At 47.3% G+C, this 19,295-nt stretch overlaps 1 protein-coding gene across 4 annotated transcripts in view; it reads right to left on the bottom strand.

The window, feature by feature from the left end:
• JARID2 (jumonji and AT-rich interaction domain containing 2) overlaps positions 1-19,295 on the bottom strand; it is a 273,915-nt gene that overhangs the window by 56,204 nt on the left and 198,416 nt on the right. For all 4 annotated transcript variants that reach the window (XM_047101536.1, XM_047101538.1, XM_047101537.1 and 1 more), the window contains 2 exons: positions 18,386-18,555; positions 2,364-2,540 (listed from right to left, as the gene is read on the bottom strand). In XM_047101536.1, the coding sequence (XP_046957492.1) occupies positions 2,364-2,540; positions 18,386-18,555 (347 nt within the window). The remainder of the gene's footprint in view (positions 1-2,363; positions 2,541-18,385; positions 18,556-19,295) is intronic.

Raw genomic sequence — 19,295 nt, 5'->3', positions numbered from 1 at the left:
TGGAGTCTCATGCAATCTCTAGATAGGTGGTGTCGGAATGGAGTTAAATTCTCAGAACCCTACTGGGGACCGAAATCTGCTAGGTGTTTGGGGAGCGAGGGAAGTACTTACCTGCCATGTTGGAACTGGGTCCAGAAACCCTGAAAGACTGATGAATTCACCCACCCAGCACAGTGAGACAATGAAAAATAGTACCAAGGAATAATTCTGACACTATCCTGAGGAAATATATTTATCATATGGACACAGAGACCAACTGATAGGAGTCTAATTTCATGTTGCGTTCGTTTTTATTTACTCCTGACTCCTACTGAACCCAAAGTAAAACTAGAAAATACCTTCCCAAGAATTCAAACGAAAAGCAAATCTCCACAAGTCTCCTTTCCTGCTTCATCCTACCTCAGAAAGCTCAGCCCCCTTCTGAACGCCTCGGCCAGCAGCTCTGGGACGATAAATTTCCAGCCCGTCCTCTGGATTTTTGTCTTTTACCATCACTGCAAATTCGGCAGATAATAAAGTCCTTAACTACCCCCAAACCACCTCCCTTCCTAACTCCTGTTCTATTACCTCCAGCCTTGGTTCTCCAGACAGTAGTGAAAAGCTGCTCACCTTTGCTTCAAAAGGCCCTTGCGCACACGTGAACCATCGTATGTTCCCAAGTCCAGCCCCTCAATGGTTATTTCCGGGCTGGGCTCCTTGGATCTCTTTAATCTTATTTCCATATCAAAAATCCTCCACTGTTTCCCACTCTCCACATTCCAACCATTCCTTCTGCCCAGCGGGGCATGTTAACAACTCCACTTGGTCATTCCCAGTCACCCTGAAGAACACCACCCCCCATACTCGGGTGGGACAGTCGCCCCACAACCCGGCAACGCACCCCAGTTCATGATCGTGCATGTCAAGTTCATCTCTATACCTACACCTGTATTCCAACTCCTATACGTGGCTCTCTTCCAACTATCAAGACTTCTGACGATCACAGCTGCAGGGGGAAACCTTGTTCTTGGAAGGTTAAAATTCAGTCGCCGTTTTGTATTCTGCACTGAGGTTATTAACCCCATTTCCCCGACTAAACTGTGAAGTTCTTAAAAAGCGGGTCGCACCCTTTGCTATGTCTGCATGCCTCCTGCACTCAGTCCCCAGCAAGAGGCAGGACAAACACTCGTTATATTGACAAGGGAAAAATGCTCCACAACAGTGAAAGCCAGACACGTTCCCATTATGTCTAGGCCTGTGCCTGACCCGAGCCTCTATATCCCCCTGGGTCCAGAGAAACAAGGGGTAGCTCAAGGCAGTCACGGAGGGGGAAAAGGGAGACCTCTTCCTTTGCCTCAATCACTTATTGATAGCACTGGTTTTCTGCCACTCCCGGGTTGGGGCTGGCGGGGGGCGGGGGCTGGCTCCCTCACAGGGTCTCCGAGTCCTGCAGGAAACAGGATGCCAAGCATGTGGGTAGGAGCACAACAGGAAATGGCCACAGTACCTCCCTGCCCCATCCTCCGTGCCTCAGTCTCCTCCTCTCCTTTTCTACTTTTCCTGCTTACGTCCCCCAGTCCACATCAAGTCCTCCTAAGCCTACCATCCAGCCCCTCCTCCTCCCAGTGAGAGCCCCATGGCCAACTCTCAGTCCCTTGTTACCTCTGGCCAGGTGGCTGGCCACAATTACAACCTTCGGAGCGGGTTTCCCCTTCCTCGCTCCCTTCCCTCCATGTAATCCTCACACCGGAGGCCGGCTTCATCTACTCCCGGCACAATTCCAATCACGTCACTTCCTTGTTGGAAAACCACTGAACACGTCCCACAGCCCCCTCACCTAAGTAGCCTCCTCACTGACATCCACTCGTGTCCTCCTGCCACCCACGGTAGCACGAGGAGAAAAAAAAAAAACTCAGTCGGGTACACAATATACGTGCGTTTACTGGATCTCACGTGCTCAGTAACAGTTCTCTTTCTACGTGACCTCCTCCCGCTAAAAAAAAAAAAAATCACAATTTAAGTTGATCATGGGAAGATCTTTCAGGAGTGCTTCCTAACCATCCCTGTTTAGACGTGACCTTGTCCTCTTCCGATCGCTATCACCTGCAGCTCTTACGAGATTTAACGTCGCCTCTACACTTCGAGAAACACCCATCGCCACGTCTTATTCTGTTCACCTGGAACAAAACAAGACGTACGGTCACGTACTCCTCTCTCTGCAAGAGCTTGGCACCCAGAGAAGCGTCCAGGACTAGCCTGATCACCAAGCGGCTACGCAACCTTCAGCCGGGTCTTTCAGGTCCACAGATGACCCGTCCCAGCTCTCGAAGTCGGAGCTGTGGCTTTTACCTTGTCGCTACCCCCGGAACCAAGAGCCCACCTACCATGTCCATTGTGAACGTGCTTGTGGGTTTTTCCTTTCCTGGGGGTTGACTGGCATGAAGATGAAGCATTGTTGGTGGCTGTTTTGACGTCTTCCGTCTCATCGTCTTCCTCCTCGACGTCCTCCTCGTCCTGAGAGCTTCCGAAATAAACCATGCTGTTGGGCAGCGCAGGAGAGCCTGGTGGGTTTAAGGGAAGAGGGCTCGTGAACACAGGCCCGGGTCCTCGCCCCTTCCAGAAGGGGCACTACACATGGAGACATTTATTAAGGCTCGAACCTAAATCCTCAGGCCTGAGCAGAGAACACAAAGCTGTTCGTCTCCGCCGCCACTTCTGTTTTTCAAACATCCCCCAGGAAATAAAAGTCCATCTGTGTCCTTTCAACGGATTTCAAGCAAAATCGCCCCAGTAGGGAGATGATGCCATTCACCCAACACAACAAATCAGAAGAATTTCTAGCTCATATGAATAGTTGTGAGGGGGTGGGGGTGGGGGAAGTAAAATTAAAAACACCTATTCACGATGTCAAGGAAGAGACAAAGGCTATTCTGGGTTATGCACTTAACTTACTCAACTTAATGTGACCTTAAACAAATGAATTTCAAAGTGAAAGACAAACCAAGCGGCAGTAACAGAGAATACAACATTTCCTACATACAGTAATGGTCTTGAGTTCACATGAGGTGAGTCACAGACATGGATCCCCCCAAAATCGCAACATATTTGGAAGCTACTTTGATATTACGATCAGGTTAACAGCATGTAAAATTATTACAATAAATTCCTGCACAAGACTAACTAAAAGTGCTGGATTAAAAAAATAAAACAAAACCCTAAAAGAAAACCCCACATCCCTCACACTCCTTTTACACCTTAACCTCCTCATGCCCCCAGATGTTTTCATTTCTGCATTTAATTTTTTTTTTTAACATTTTATTTATTTTTGAGACAGGGAGAGACAGAGCATGAACAGGGGAGGGTCAGAGAGAGGGAGACACAGAATCTGAAACAGGCTCCAGGCTCTGAGCTGTCAGCGCAGAGCCCGACGCGGGGCTCGAACTCACGGACCGTGAGATCGTGACCTGAGCCGAAGTCGGCCACTTAACCGACTGGACCACCCAGGCGCCCCCATTTCTGCATTTAAGATAAAGCAGGAACACCAGAAAAGAAGGTTGCTAATATGAAGCAGCACGATATGGTTCTTTATCAAACAATGACCATTTAAAGATGACACAACTCACTGGTACATTGTTTAGGACCAGAGGCTACTTAAAAATCCAAAGAAATTCTCCCAAATTATTTCTAGCAACAACTATAATCTTTAGTATTTATTTCTCAGAGAGAGAGAACGAGAACCATGAGCAGGGGAGGGACAGAGAGAGAGGGAGACAGAGGATCTGAAGCAGACTTCGTGCTGACTGATGAGGGGGCGTGGGGCAAGATGAGGGGGCAAAATGCAGGCTGGTGCCCGCATCCACCCCCCCCCAACCAGTGGAATATGTGTAATATTCCTCAGACACCCCCAGCTACCCGAGAACAAAGGAAAGGGGTCTCAGGGCTTGCCGTGGTATGCAGGGAAGTACTATCCCTGACGCCCTCCCAGCCTGAGGGTATATGATGAGTTACCTGTCACGACCCCATGCAGCTCTTCCTGCCCACGGGTCCTGTCCCTGTGCTTTAATAAAGTCACCTTTTTGTACCAAAGACATCTTACATCTTCAAGAATTCTCTCCTGGCGGTCAGCTCCAGACCATCCCACTGTCACCCCAAAACTGCATCAACAGCACAGAGCCCGATGCTGGGCTCGAACTCACAAACCACAAGACCATGACCTGAGCAGAAGTCAGAAGCTTAACCAGCTAAGCCACCCCGGTGCCCAACAATTTTAATCTTCTTAACCATGAAGTACTTTAGGAAAGAGTTACTACCAAGCAGCCAAAGACCTATTAAGTGTGAAATTCATTTCTTCTCTTGCCCACTTTCCCGTGAATGAGCTAATGCTCCGGGATAGCAACAAAGACACAGGTAACCGATCTGCTCTCCTTCCCAGTGGAGATCTCTAAAACCATCCCTGTCCGGCTTCTGGGCCACACGATCCAACAAGGACAGAGAAGTGAATGAGCAGCATCAGGGAACAGAGGTCGCCACCCCGATACCCGCCCTGCAGAAATGCAAAGAGCACACAGACAGCTCTCCAAGCCACCTTCCGTCTGCTGCAGTCATGACCTTTTGTGCATGTTAAAAACCCCAAAATTACGTGGGTCACAGCACTAGGTAGAAATGAAACTCCACAGGGATGTACCTGGTAGAAGAGACTTGGCTACAGGCTAACAAAAGCGATTAACCTGTTTTTCCCCCCCTCCCCTTTGATCATCTCCAATTAGAAGCAGGTTTTTGATAGAAGGAAGGTTCTTATAAACAGAAAAGTAAAGTAAGGAAAAGAAAAGGAAAAACTATCTGGCCATACTTCCCCTGGAACAATATATATCTATACTTGTTCTAAAGTGGTTTTATAATCAGTAGGAGACTGACTAGGAAAAGGGAACAGCACTCTCCCGTTTCCAACTCGGGAGGTCTGCAGTCAGGCTGTGCACAGGGTAGGCGAGGTACAGTCAAACAACCAGTGCTGGTGGATCCTTGTTCCCAAGTCTAACTGCTTAGGTACTTTAAAAAACGCTGGACTAACTGTATTTCAGCACTCATGAGACACAGATGGATGTATTTTCCCATGGGCTCTAACTCATCCTGGCACATATGTGACGTATGGGTGGATCATCTCTTCAAATTCCTTCCAGATTAAAAGACCCAGGTCTGATTTCTTCTAACGAAGAGCTGCCCTGGGCTCCATCTTGGGACACGCGGACCAGCACAGAGAAGAACAGGCGTGTGCGGAGAGCACACGGCAACCCGAGGACGCAGCGGCCAGCCAGGGGGGGCAGCAGGGGAAGGGATGTGCTGGGGGCAGGGGGTGGCAGGTGCCCCTCCAGCCTTCCCCAGTCTCCTCTCAGCAGGAAAGGCAGTGAACTCTGCAACCAAGGCTAATGGGAGGTCATCTTTAAAAACAAAAACAAAAAAAGGGAGGGATTAAGACTGAGAAAAATGGTCTATATTTCAAATAGAATCAGCTGAAATCCAGGTGCAACATATGAAAAGGAATTAACTTCCACTTTAAAAAATCCTCTACAGATTCTGTTAAGTTTATTTATTTTGGGTGTGTTTTATTATTAGTTTATTGAGGGGAGGGGAGGGGAGGGGAGGGGAGGGGAGGGGAGGGGAGGGGAGGGGAGGAGAGGAGAGGAGAGGAGAGGAGAGGAGAGGAGAGGAGAGGAGAGGAGAGGAGAGGAGAGGAGAGGAGAGGAGAGGAGAGGAGAGGAGAGGAGAGGAGAGGAGAGGAGAGGAGAGGAGAGGAGAATCCCAAGCAGGCTCCACAATGTCAGTGCAGAGTCCGACTCAGGGCTCCAACTCATGAACCGTGAGATCATGACCTGAGCTGAAATCAAGACTCAGACACTTAACTGACTAAGGCACCCAGGCGGCCCTCTGGTATGGATTTTTCAAAGCTCCTGCCTTGGATAAGCATCATGAATCCACTATTCCATTCCTTATACTCGTGATTTTGAGAGAATGGGGTGAACATTATGTTCCAAAGAACTAAAGTGGAGAGAATGGCTAAAAAGCATCCAAGTTCCGTCAATATTCCCAGAAGAAAAGCACACAGGGTAACAGCTTCCACAAAAGCAGCAAACAACCAATCTTTTGCATGCATCTGTTCTAACAGCTTCTCAGCAAACAAACCCACTGCCGCAACCTCCTAGATATTCTAGAAGAGAGTCAGAGGCTAACACAGGGACGTGTAAGATGTGAAGAACCGGGATGGGCCGTCTCTGAGGGACACTCTCAGACGGAAACTCGGAACGCCACCAAGTCCGGAGGGAGGCGGCTCCACAGTCAGGTGTGGAATGAGCCGATCCGCCCTACGTTCTGGGGCACAGGGAGAAACGCAGATCTCCCTCACACTAAGAGGGGACTGTGGTTCTGGTCAGATGACTGACCCACTGGTCTGGACCCAAAGATAAAGAAAGCATCCTCAAAGAGGCAAGATGGTGATGTCCTTAAGTTTACGTCCTCCCCTTGCACCAACTCTCTCCACTGGCCGGTGCCACTCGTGGCAAACAACCCATCTCCCCCTGGGTATGGCCCTGCTGTCGTTTAGCCTGCGTTCACAAAGCCACCGCCAACCCACAACCTGTCTACCAGAAGCCACCTCGTGAACCGTGAGCTTCTGCCCCAGAAGGAACAGACCTCCAGAATTTTCCTGGGTACCCTCATAACCTTCCATTTCACGAAGTTTGCAGTCAAACCGAAGCAAGCAGAGAACGCTGCATCCAACAGAATCTGACACTCTGTCGCCATGTGGCTACTGTACATCCTCGAAGTCCCTGCTGGCACGTCCATCTGGAAAGCTAGCATTCTGATCAGGAGAAACCAGAACCCAGGCAAAAAGCAAAAAGAGCTTTGATTCTCACAGAGACAAAACCGGTTATTAAAAAAAAAAAAAAAAAGCATACTATTATTTTATGCTCAAGTGAAAATAATCAAGGCGATAGAGAAACACAGCTATATGCAAATACCTGGAGAACAGCTAAAATCCATAAAAGGAAATACCAAGCGTGTCAGGAACCACAACTAGTTAAAAGGCATTCACATAGAGCACATTTATTTCTTCTTAGCCTAGATTCAAGCTCGATTATCTAATTTACCAATCAGTTTAGAGAAAGAGGAATCTCTTAAGACACAGGAAAAGATGAAAGAAAGGGAATTTTAAAACCCTAAAAGCACACAGCAGTCCGGGTTATTTATCACTAGTGGAAATTACCCCACATTCCTCAGTATAAACATGGGTGAACGGGTGTTTTACGTAATCATATTGACCCAGAGTCCACAGAAAGTGAAATCAGTATTCGAAAATAGAAGAGTACGTATGTTTTTCGTCAAAATAGTTTTCATCAAAAATAGCATGCAACTTATAGATCCTAGTACATTAGAAATAAGCTTCGCCTCGAGGCACCTGGATGGCTCAGTGGGTTAAGCATCCGACTTTGTCTGGCTCAGGTCATGACCCTGCAGTTCGTGGGTTCAAGCCCCCATGGGGAGCTCTGTGCTGACAGCTCAGAGCCTGGAGCCTGCTTTGGATATTCTCTCTCTCTCTCTCTCTCTCTCTCTCTCTCACACACACACACACACACACACACGTGCGCGCACACACACACAATAAACATTAAAACCAATTTTTTTTAAAAAAACAAAACCTTTAGAAATAAGATTCATCTCTAGACAATTTATGAGAGAAAATTCTTTACTCCAAGTGTCAATGAGGCAGACTCTGGAAAAGCTCCCTGTGGGTCTAGCATTCAGGAAAACAGGCATTACAGGACTGCAAACATCAGGGAGAGAGGGCCCGGTGGTCTCACAACACCAAAGAGCTTTGCCAAAGAGATCTTCCCTTTCCACAGCAAGGCTCACCTGCTGCAAAACACCAGCAAAGACAGGAAATACAAGGGGTCTCACAGAAAGGGCTCAGCAGCCCTCAGTCTGAGCTCTGCCCTGGTGCTCCCAGGGTGGTCTCCCCAAGTCAAAGGACAAGCGCCATTCACGACCTTAATTAACAAGGCAGAGAGGCTGACTTCCCACACAGAACTACATCCTGCCTCCCCTACAAACTGTAGTTCTAAAGAGGTCATCAATGAAAGGTGAATGTTTCAAAAGACTTAAGGAACGTGTTTGGAGGGGGGGTGGTGTATTTGGGGAGGAGTAAAGAAGGAAGAGTTCTTTTCTACCCCATAGATGATAAAAGTGTATTGAGGGGATACAGTTTTCTACTAGAATTACAGGCAGATTTTCTCTTCTGATTATTCAAGTGCATTAGCAAATGTGGGAAAAAATCTGAACTTGGATCAGATAAGTGGATTCGGGAGTACAGAATGCATGTGCACTTTGCCAAAGCCGTATTTCATTACTTTTTCAGAATTAGCTGGCAATGTCTCCACAATATTTACTGAAGTGAAAACCAAATGTTTTCATCTGGACAAAAATCAAACTGTGGTATGTTACAACCACAACAGAAATCATTTTAATCCAAAAGCTTGCTTTCTCTAATTTGGGCTGTGGTTTCTATAAAATTGGATTCTTCTCCATGAATCATAATCATGTACACATAACAAGCCCTCCTTCCCATTATCTTCCCTCCCCCGACCAGTTATCTTAACAAGCTAAACATAGCTCAGTTCTATTTTAGAAAGACCCTAAAGGGATTCCCTGCACACTGTTAGCTGGGGAGTCCAATTCCGTAGCTTGACCTAATAAACCCGCCTGGCCCACCGAGTTGGCATTTCTACGATTGATCTTTAGGCTACACACACAGAATATGAAAAGCAGCCGGCCCCTACTGTCGTTATGCAATTTTAAAACAAAACTTCAGAGTAAACTGGTAGGCACCGCGGGGGGATGGGGGTAGAGGGGTAATTATTTACTGATTTCCTGAGTGAGAAGAAAAGCTCCGATCATAGACATGGGAGAGTCACAGAAAAAGGCAGTTGTGACTGCCTTGTTCATTCATCCGTGTACGTCCAAGGCACTATTCTGGGCACTAGCACGCCAAACAGAGCAGAGGTCTGCCCTCATCCCCCCACAGGTAAACACGAAGGGTGTGGAACAACCAGAAAACAGTGAATGGCAATGTTGCTTGGTCCCTTCCAGGTCAGCCTTTATAATTCACCAGCGAAGAACTTACTTTGACCAGAGTTCCCAAACCTCATCCACTGTCACGTGCCTGAAGATGACTCACCACATACAACTACTCCGTGCGCTATTTAAAATATGTATTTTTTTAACGTTCATTTGAGAGAGAGCACAAGCAGGGGAGGGGCACAGAGAGAGAGAGAGAGAAGACAGAGGGAGGGGGGACAGAGAGAGGGAGAGAGGAAGAAGAAGACAGGGAGGGGGGAGAGAGAAGGAGGGGGGAGAGAGGGGGAGAGAGAGGGGGGAGGGGGAATCGGAAGCAGGCTCTGCACTGATGGGATGCAGGGCTTGAACTCACAAACCTCAAGACCACCACCTAAGCTGAAGTTGGACTCTAAATCCACCCAGGAGCTCTGCGTGATTTTCTTTTTAAAGAGATCCACGTGGGGCGCCTGGGTGGCTCAGTCAGTTGAGCGTCCGGCTTCAGCTCAGGTCATGATCTCGCAGTCTGTGAGTTCGAGCCCCGCATCGGGCTCTGTGCTGACAGCTCGGGGACTGGAGCCTGCTCGGATTCTGTGTCTCCCTCTCTCTCTGACCCTCCCCCACTCATGCTCTGTCTCTCTGTGTCTCAGAAATAAACATTAAAAAAAAAATTTAAAGAGACCCACATGTCTTAAATGATTTATCTCTATCAGATCAGTAGAAAATTAATATCACTGGTCCTAAAGGAAAGGTAATTAAAATTATGGTAAAATTTTAAAACGTCCAGCTTAAGTCATTTCTGGCACTACCAGGGATACATTCAGCAGGGCACGGGCCAAATTCAAAGGGAACCCCTAATTGCTAAAGGGGTTCGGAGCTGCCTACACCTGATGCCCGTCCTAGGACTGCTCTTCCTTGTGACCTGCGCAAATCCAATTCACTGGCAAAGACCCTACACGGGATCCAAAAATCTAGGATGAAGCGTCAGCTCGGCGGTCACGCGCTCATTGGTTGTGAGACTCAGTTTCCTTGTCTGTACGGGGAGGAGGAGGTCTTCAGCTGGAACAAGCGTGATAACCCCAAAGGGAACGAGGTAACATAGGCCAACGCGCTGTAGGCAGCTCCCACCCAAGTGGATGCTAGGTTAACGTGTGGCTTCGGGGACAAAAACTCAGAACTGTAAGGATAACTTTACGTAGGTAAGAGCACAAGCAGTTTCTTTCCTATCTGCTTTCCTAAATGGGGGGAGCAAGCAGGTGGATAACAAGCTATGGGGGTGCAGATGTGCAAAGTGGACTCAACAAGTCAGAGGTTTTCTGGAACTGGGAGTTCAGGGAGGAATGTCGAGGGAGAGCTCGAAACCTTCAGCCATGTGAAAGTCTTCTAAGAACAGGGCAGAAGCGCCGACCTCCTCACCGCCTGGCTGGTCTGGTTTTTCCCAGGACACTCCTCCTCTGTTACAGCCCGTGGGCACCTGAGAAATTCCCCAAAGTTAGGGCACCTGTCCCACCTGCCAGAGTCCTAACAGGACGGACTCCTAGCAGTGAGAACCACTTTCGCTCCCAACAACTGTCAACTCCTGCCGACCTGCCCATAGTAGCAACAGGAGAAGCCAACTTTTAATTAACAGCTGGAATCCTCCCCCTTACAGCCTTTCCCAGGTTTGTTATTTATACACGTGGCTTAAAACACACACAAATACACATCCCATCAAATGCAATTAGGTCTCTCTAGCTCTACCTCAAATGAACACACAAATCACACCATATGGCAGCTATGATGGGCTCGATGGTACGTAACTTCTACTCATCAAGTTTGGAAGTGCAAACAAGTCAGAAAAGTAGCTTTATCAAGGTCACACAGCCACTATTCCAACCGCAAAGTCTCTCTCTTCATCATGCAAAGCATCCACAAATCCTAACACTGAACACCGAAGGGTCACCTTGCCTGGGGGACATGCACACTGTGAAAATTAATAAAGGGAAACCTCATTAGAGTTGGGAGGCTAGAAAGGGAAGAGGTAGCATCGATGTAAATTACAGAAAGAAGCGTCAATTACAGGCCCCAACAGAATGGCAACAGGAGAAAGTCATCAATGACGGGCCCCAACAGGGAAGGATGTCCATCCCGTCTCCTGGAAGAAATCCATACCCCCTGCAACTCAGCCCTGAGAAACGATCACCACGCTGCACACGTGCTTTTCTCCAATGGACTTTTCTTTTGAAATAACCCCTTCCCCAACTTCCTCCTCCGTAAAGCCTTCTTCTTTGATGGGTTTGCCTATGGTTTGCTTGTACACCGGAACTCCAATTCCCTGCTATTCCCAAAGAAGCCCATTTTTGCCGGTACGGGAACAGTTTTACTTTTGAGGTGACTAGTACTGAGGTCTTCAGTGTTATCAGAACGACGACACCTCGGCAGCCAGGAAGGTGCTCAGCAAACAAAATAGGGCTGTCCTTACTTTTACCCCCATCTACCTTCTCTAAATGGATTTTGGAAAGGACAGGAAATACTAAGGGGATCTCTAGAAATTACAGAGAAGGCCAGAACTGACTGTGAGGAATGCTACTGAATCCGTGCCAGCAGCCACTGGCTGGGAAAACGTGAAGCATGCTTTATCTCCAGGGAGGGCAAAGCCTGGTCAGAGGCCAGCTGGCCTGGAGCTCGGCCAGTCCTCTGAACAAAATGTCTTGGAATCTTAACAACTGATCAAGGTCACAGAGCAATTAAAAGGGATCCATCCTTTCCCCCCCCCCCACCGCCCCCCCCATCCTCCGCGCTTAAGAATTCCAGGGTTTCATATTTCTTCCTAACTAGCCTGATAAACTATCCTGGCAAATAAATTGCTTGCTCTGCAGAACTCAGCCATGTAACACGGACTCTTCTGGAAAACCAAGCATAGGAGGCTGGTTTGATTTGCAGAAAGGAGAGGGTAGCCGCTGAAACCCTCAAGGCAAGGAGAATACCGTTTTGGATCCCATTTTTCTCCCAAAAACTATGATGCAACACGTCTCTGAAGGAACCATCAAGAAAAGGTGTGCACCACTGTGACACAGTGTGGCTTCCTCCCCAAAGATCGCATACGGCGTAAAGCATTCCCATTCTGCTCCCGAAGTTCGTTATTGGCGCTGAAGTGTTCCTTGCAGCTGGAGGATTACTGAATTGCTTTCTAGCGGGTTAAACCCCTTTCATCCTGTGACCTCTAAGCCGTCCCAGGCTTTTGCATGTGCCCTACTTAACGTCTCGTCCCCAATAGCCAAAGCCAGTACTCCATCAACTTACGTGCTCCTGGTCAGTAAGGCCCGCAATGGGCTACCCGCAGTCTTGTCTACTCTGCTGGTCTTTCAGAATGTCCCTTCCTAAATCTCCACTCCTGCCTTATTCTCTTCAGGAAATTAAATCTCCCGGGATGGCCACCATGGGCATCGGCTGGGCCTGTTTAACACCCACTAGCTGTGGTTTCTGAGTCCACAACAACTGTGTGCTACAGACACAATCTACCCGGGCTACAAATGAAGGAACGGGCTTAGAGCAGATTAAGTCACCTGCCAGAGATCTCAAATTCGCCAGGGCTGTGCCTGGATGCCTCAATAACCTCCCCACCGGAAGGTGGGGGGTGGGGAGGCTTTCTGAGGCCTCAAGCCTTTTTCTACTGAGCCACCAGGATCATCTTCCTAAAGGGCCCAGGTAAAGTCAATCATCTCGTCAGCTTCTCAGCTTGTCTAACGCGAGGCCAGCTGACCTTGACACGTCCCACTTTCTTGCTTTCACTTGGGGCCTCCCAAGCACCAAACCCCTGTACCAATCCACGCCTTGGCAGAAGCTGGCCCCCTCTCCCTTCCACAAAGCCTGCGCAAGTGTTACTTCCTTAGAGCAGCCATCCCGGGCAGCCTTGGGCAGGGTGCCATTTGGGGTACAAGGTCTACTTATTGTGTGTGTCTATGCTTTCCTGTCTCTAACCTCTGTTTTCTAGGTGTCTAGCATATAAAAAGAGTTCGACAGAGGCTTGCTGAATTAATTAGCAATTGAATGACAGCTGATCACTGAAGATGCTCTAAGATTCTGGAAACAAAAGGCAGGCAGGTCCACAAACAGAAAGCACTGCTTCACAATGGCTGACGGTGTGGTTCCTCACCCAGGAATTCCCCCCTGAAAAAAAAGCTCTCTCCACCCGGCAGGCCTGTGACGCTCCGCTGGGACACCACCCACGGTCAGGAGAACCGTGTAGGTGTGTGTGTATATGTTCCAGGAATCCCCTTTGGGAACCCCCCTTGTTTGCAGTGCCCCATAAAGAGAAAAATGTAAATAAGGGAATCATTTAACCTGCCGTGGCTCTCCGGTGTTAAGCTTTTTAATCTGTTAATAATCATAGTCAGAACAAAGAGAAGACGACCCAACTCATCAAGAATAACGAGACCGCTGACAGGAAATAACAGCGACCGTACCTCAGCACACGACACATACCCCCTTCCCCGGGTTTACCAGTGAAAGATACTAATTATGCCTCCGGCAGGAGACGTGTAGACCCCCTTCAAAGCAGCTATTTAAAGATAAATACACTGCAGGCAAACACTTCAGGCCCCACTGCACTGTTCATTCCCTGTTTTTCCTTTTGAAATTTTAGGTCATGATCTTAAATAGGAAAGGACAGAGGCTTGCCGAACTCAGCTGAAAGGTCTGTGATTTTTGTAAATCGCTAAGGCATTTTTAACCCTGAATAATCGGCTCGGATGTTTACATATAGACACTAATCCTAGTAGTATTAATGGGGAAGGGGGGAGGGGTGGAATCTCTATCCTAAGGTTTTTGTTGAAAATACCTGATGGAGGTGTGGGGAGAAGGCAGGGTCTCAGGCTCGCTGGACGTCCTGAATAAATAACCAACAATGAGGCTTACAGACCTCCATTCGCGAGGCACCTGGGTGGCTCAGTCGGTTAAGCTTCAGCTCATGATCTTGCAGTTCATGGGTTCGAGCCTGGCATCCGGCACCGTGAGCCTGCTTCTGATTCTGTGTCTCCCTCTCTCTCTGCCCCTCCCTGGCTCGAGATTTATTCTCTTCCACCTTCTAAATTAGCACCGATACGATCACAGGTAATAATAGGGGACTAGAGAAAAGGAGGACCTGTAATCCTCGGCAACAAACATCACTTCCAGGTCTTTGATTGGACTCCTTCGTTATTTCTGCCGACAGACATTCTTCCGTATGAATAATGAGCTTAAGGCTGATTTTTACCCCTACCAGTGCCCACCGTCACCCACGGCTGATGAGGTAAATGGGGACGCTCTACGAGGACCTGGACTATGGGGCTCCGTCTCTGTGGTTTGGAATCCGCACCCAAGAAGAGGGAATTAGAATGCAGGTATTCGAATGTGCGTCACATCCCTGAATGCCGACTCCTGAACAGAACACGAGCCCAGGCAAAGCTTCACCGCGGATATGCATCAGCAGCAGCTGATACCAGAAAGTCAGAAATCCATCTAAATGTACACAAGGCATCTGATAAATGAGGAGGCGCCCACAAAATAGAACCGGTATTTACGGGATATGTTTAGGCAGGAAAACCAGACGGCGCCAATAACAATCAAACGCATTTCCTTTGGGAGAGAGGATGGGTTCGCAGAGGTGGGGACACACAGATCACATATGCACACGGAAGGCTTAGTCATATTTTCATCAGAGAGGTGGTGACCAGGGGTTGTCTCTGGGAGACCGGAAGGGAGGGTATTTTGGATTTACTCTTTTACCTTCCCCATCTTTTCTGCTGATATTCCCTGGAGAAACATCGATTACTTTCATGACCAAAGAAAGTTTACCATCGTATTTTTCTTCATTTCAAATATTAAGAAAATTATTGAAGTACCACCACAGGAGAGATCATCTATTTGACCCTTGTCTGCTTCAAAATAGGAAGTTTAATAGGTAATTAATTGCTCGAGCTAATTAATGATACACCCCACTTCCAGGACTATGAAGGTACCATATGGAATCACCTATTATTTGGGGACTTTGGAGCCAATTCAGGTAAAAGCACATCTGACTTCACAAAAACAGGATTTTTTTTTTTTTTAAATATAAAGCTAAAGAAGACTCAGCCTTTTAATACCTCATGTCGAAAATCTGTTAGGACAAAGAGAAGACGGCAATACTATGTGTCAATCTCTTACTGTTTATCAGCTAAAAACAAATAAGAAAACCTATTTAATTGCCTGGCTCAAAAACACAGGAATAAATTTCCAAGGTTTCAGAGCATTTTTCCCCAAATTGGTTTAAATAACTCCTAGATTTCATTTATCGAAACCTTTTGTTCCATCTGAGAACGCAAAGTAAATTGTGGCTATAAAGAGACATGGTTCTCTTTTATCTAGAGCCTTGAAACGTCAAAGCTGGGTAATGGGTAAGTTTTCCCCAGATGCAATTTACTTGAGCAATTAACAGCAGGCCTCTCCAAGCAAGCAAGGTCCTTTTCCAAATCTCCCAAACCACAGAAGGTATTTTTGTAAGTAATGCACATATAGGTATGCATGGCACAAATTCCTCTCTAAAAATGAGTCACACCTACTCCACAGTAAAAACTTGCATAACTAAATTCAATTCTCAACAGAGCCATTTTCAGACATCGTAATGGAACAAGACCAGTGGATCCTTCCTTGAGTAAATATGAAGCCATGGCAAGGCGCCCATGTGGCTCTGTCGGTTGAGTGTCCAACTTCAGCTCAGATCATGATCTCCTAGTTTCTGAGTTCAAGCCCACATCCCTGCTTGGGATTCTTCCTCTCTCTCTCTCTCTCTCTCTGCTCCTACTCTACTTGCACACTCGCGTGCGCGCTCTCTCTCATAATAAACAAAAAAATAGTAACAGAAGGACACCTGGCTGGCTCAGTCAGAACATGCAACTCAGTCTTGGGCTTGTGAGCCTGATGTTGTAGAGGGTAGACTGTACTTACAAAAAAAAAAAAAAAAAGTTTTAACCTTTGAATAAAGACTCAAATATTTTTTTTGAAAAGTAATAGATAAGGACACTGTGAATGAAATTAGAAATGGGGCATCGGGGTGGCTCAGTCAGTTGAGCGTCTGACAGGTCAGCTCAGGTCATGATCTCATGTTTTGGGAGTTCGAGCCCTGCGTCGGGCTCTGTGCTCACAGCTCAGAGGCTGGAGCCTGCTTTGGGTTCTGTGTCTCCCCCTCTCACTCTGCCTCTCTCTCGAAACTAAATAAACATAAAATTTTTTTGTTTATGTTTTTAAAGAAATGAGCCCACACAGGTGAAACAAAACAGTGTTGGAGGAGAAATGGAATATGGACCTCCAGAGAACCTCCCAACAAAACAAAAATTACAAGGGCGGAAGAGATCACTGCGGAGAAGGCTGACAAACCCACCTTTATCGAGTGATTACTGTGAAAGGATAGACCTTCCGGAATTGTGTACCACTCGACAGGATGCAAGGAGAAGCATCACTTTTGGGACATTCCTGCCAGAAACGCAAAACGCAAATCTAATGAGGAGACCCCAGACCACAGGAACGGAGCAGGGCCATTCTACAAAATAACCAGGCTGTATGGGGCGCCTGGGTGGCGCAGTCGGTTAGGCGTCCGACTTCAGCCAGGTCACGATCTCGCGGTCTGTGAGTTCGAGCCCCGCGTCGGGCTCTGGGCTGATGGCTCAGAGCCTGGAGCCTGTTTCCAATTCTGTGTCTCCCTCTCTCTCTGCCCCTCCCCCATTCATGCTCTGTCTCTCTCTGTCCCAAAAATAAATAAACGTTGAAAAAAAAGAATTTAAAAAAAAAAAAAATAATAACCAGGCTGTAATCTTCAAGAGTCAAGGTCACGAAGCACAGGCTGAGGACCTGATCCAGAGTAAGCGGGCAACAATTAAAGACAATGTTCAGCTGGGACCAGGATCCTCCCCTCTCTAGGGCACTTGAAGCCATCAGGGAGGAGGGCCTGGAAGATTAAATGGTAATAATGGATCACTGCGAATGTCCTTATTTTCAGAAAATATGCACTAATGTGTTACGGAGTGACGGGGCACAAGGTAGAAATTCTCACACAGTTTAAGAAAAAATTCTACTATACTTAAATCTTGCTGTAACTTATTTCAAAAAACACTAGTTTTTAAGTACATAACCCTGAACCGTAAGCCCTACCTCCACCAAATGACCAACAGCAATGACCACGTCCTCCTGGCGCCTGTCAAGTAACCTTATCAAAAAACCTCCATAATCACGGCTTTCTAGTCACACACTCTCCTGCAGCTACCAAGGCCCTAAGAAGTTCCCGAAGCTCCCAAGCAACCTTCTATGTTCTTCACCAATGAAGTCAGTTCCTGCAGTGACCTCTTTCCCAAATAAGGCCGTGTAAATCCCAACTCATCCTTCATTATGAAATTTTATCCTCAACCTTGCACTCTGTTAATCCACATATTTGGGCCACAATTGTCACCTTTGCGTTCAGTTGACAAATAATGTGCAGGTTAGCTTGGGGCATCAACCCGCTAACATGGTAGGAACCCGTGTAGAACTTAGGACTCCCCCAAAACCTTAGCTACTAATAACCCACTGCTGACTGAAAGACTTTCCTATAGTGTAAACAGGCCATTAACACATATTTTCTATGCTGTATGCATTTTATCTTGTGGTCTTATAGGAAAGGAAGCTGGGGAAAACGTTATTAACAAAATCATAAGACCAAATATACTTACACTACGGTACTGTATTTACTGCAAAAAACACAAAAACAACAAAGGAAAAAAACAAACAAACACAAAAACACCATGGAGAAGTGGGCCCATGCTATTCAAGGGTCAACTGTACTTGGAAAATACGGATAGGATTCTTCCCAAAGGAGTACGGTGGAAAAGTGTGAACCTCAGTCAATGTGGCCTGTGGCGGACTTTACAAAATATGACCAAAGGAGACTATCTCCACTCAAGACACCCCAAGGAAAAAAAAGAAAAAAAACAGTCACAGAACAAAACGCCATGTTGGCAAAGCACGCGTGTGGTGGAATGGCGGGGGTTCTGGAAAGGGGGATCCGGAAAAGTCAGGCTGTAACATTACAGCTAGAAACGACAAACTAGGAGATGGTGTTGAGAAGCCAAGAAAGGGGACTTAAGAGTCAAATAAATGAAGACAGAAGGAGAAATGTGAAGACTCAAGGCACATGTCACTTCAAACTGACCACCAAAAGCAGGCCAGCAAGCTGTCTACAACGCGGACCCCAGCTAACATCTACTGCTCGGAACAGGGTCTTCCTCTTTGTTGCAGTGGGGTGCTCCTTCCTGCCCGACGGGGAACCCGGTCTCACCTCGAAGGCAGAGAAAGGTAAGAAAATCTTCTGTCTTGGGCTTCCTTTTAGAGAGGTCAGAAATTTGAGTAGCTGGAGGGGGCAGCAACGGCTCCACGATCTTCACCGGGGTTGTGCTGGGACTGTTCGGCTGAGACTGAGCAAACTTCCTCTGTGCTTGCAGCCTGGGCCTGGAGAAGCAAAGGAAAATTAAAAATGAATTAGGCAGCGATCGGAGGATACAGATCTACGTGCGGCAGTAAGTCACGACACGAAAGGGGGAAAAAGGACCCTAAATCAAGCAAACTCTTCCTAATTGAGGTTCTGTATCTCTCACCTTCTCATAAACCACAGGATCGCCGTAAAGGGCAATAAATTTGGTTACAAGGCTAGGTGTTACGGATATAAAATGGGCGCCATGCGTGTGTACGTGTACAAGAACATGCCTGCCAGTGCACAAACCACGTGTGTGCCTGGGTATTTCCAACATCGTAGGTGGCATTTGAGGACACAGGATTTGTAGTTTTAAATTAAGCCCAGAGTAACGACAGAATCGCAAAACCATCTTGCCACATGATGTATCAAGCAGGCATTGTATGCTTAAACATGATACAGTCACACATACACCATTACCTTCATATTGTGCCCTTATTTACACCCAGCCAGCCCCCCAGCACCTGCCTGTGCACCACTGATCCCGTCTCACACGCTCAGAGCGCGGTCTCCTCACCCCCAATCTCTTCAGACCCCAATCCAGCCATGTCAATTCGTTACACTAATGGACGCTTGTCATGCAGGAAAAAAAAAATATTTCTCTAGTCCATCTGAAACACCAACAAATTCTGGGCACCCTCTGCCGATAGGTAAGTCCTAACTTCTCAGGGATTCCAAAAACTGGCCTTAATCTATGTGTCAGGCCTCTTCCCGACAC

Source organism: Lynx rufus, unplaced genomic scaffold (genome assembly GCF_022079265.1).
Source record: "Lynx rufus isolate CCGP_SWC_20201006 ecotype Redwood Valley unplaced genomic scaffold, mLynRuf1.p SCAF_6, whole genome shotgun sequence".
Lineage (NCBI taxonomy): Eukaryota > Metazoa > Chordata > Mammalia > Carnivora > Felidae > Lynx > Lynx rufus.
The sequence above is the reverse complement of the archived record's forward strand: the minus strand, read 5'-3'. Positions and strand labels throughout refer to the sequence as shown.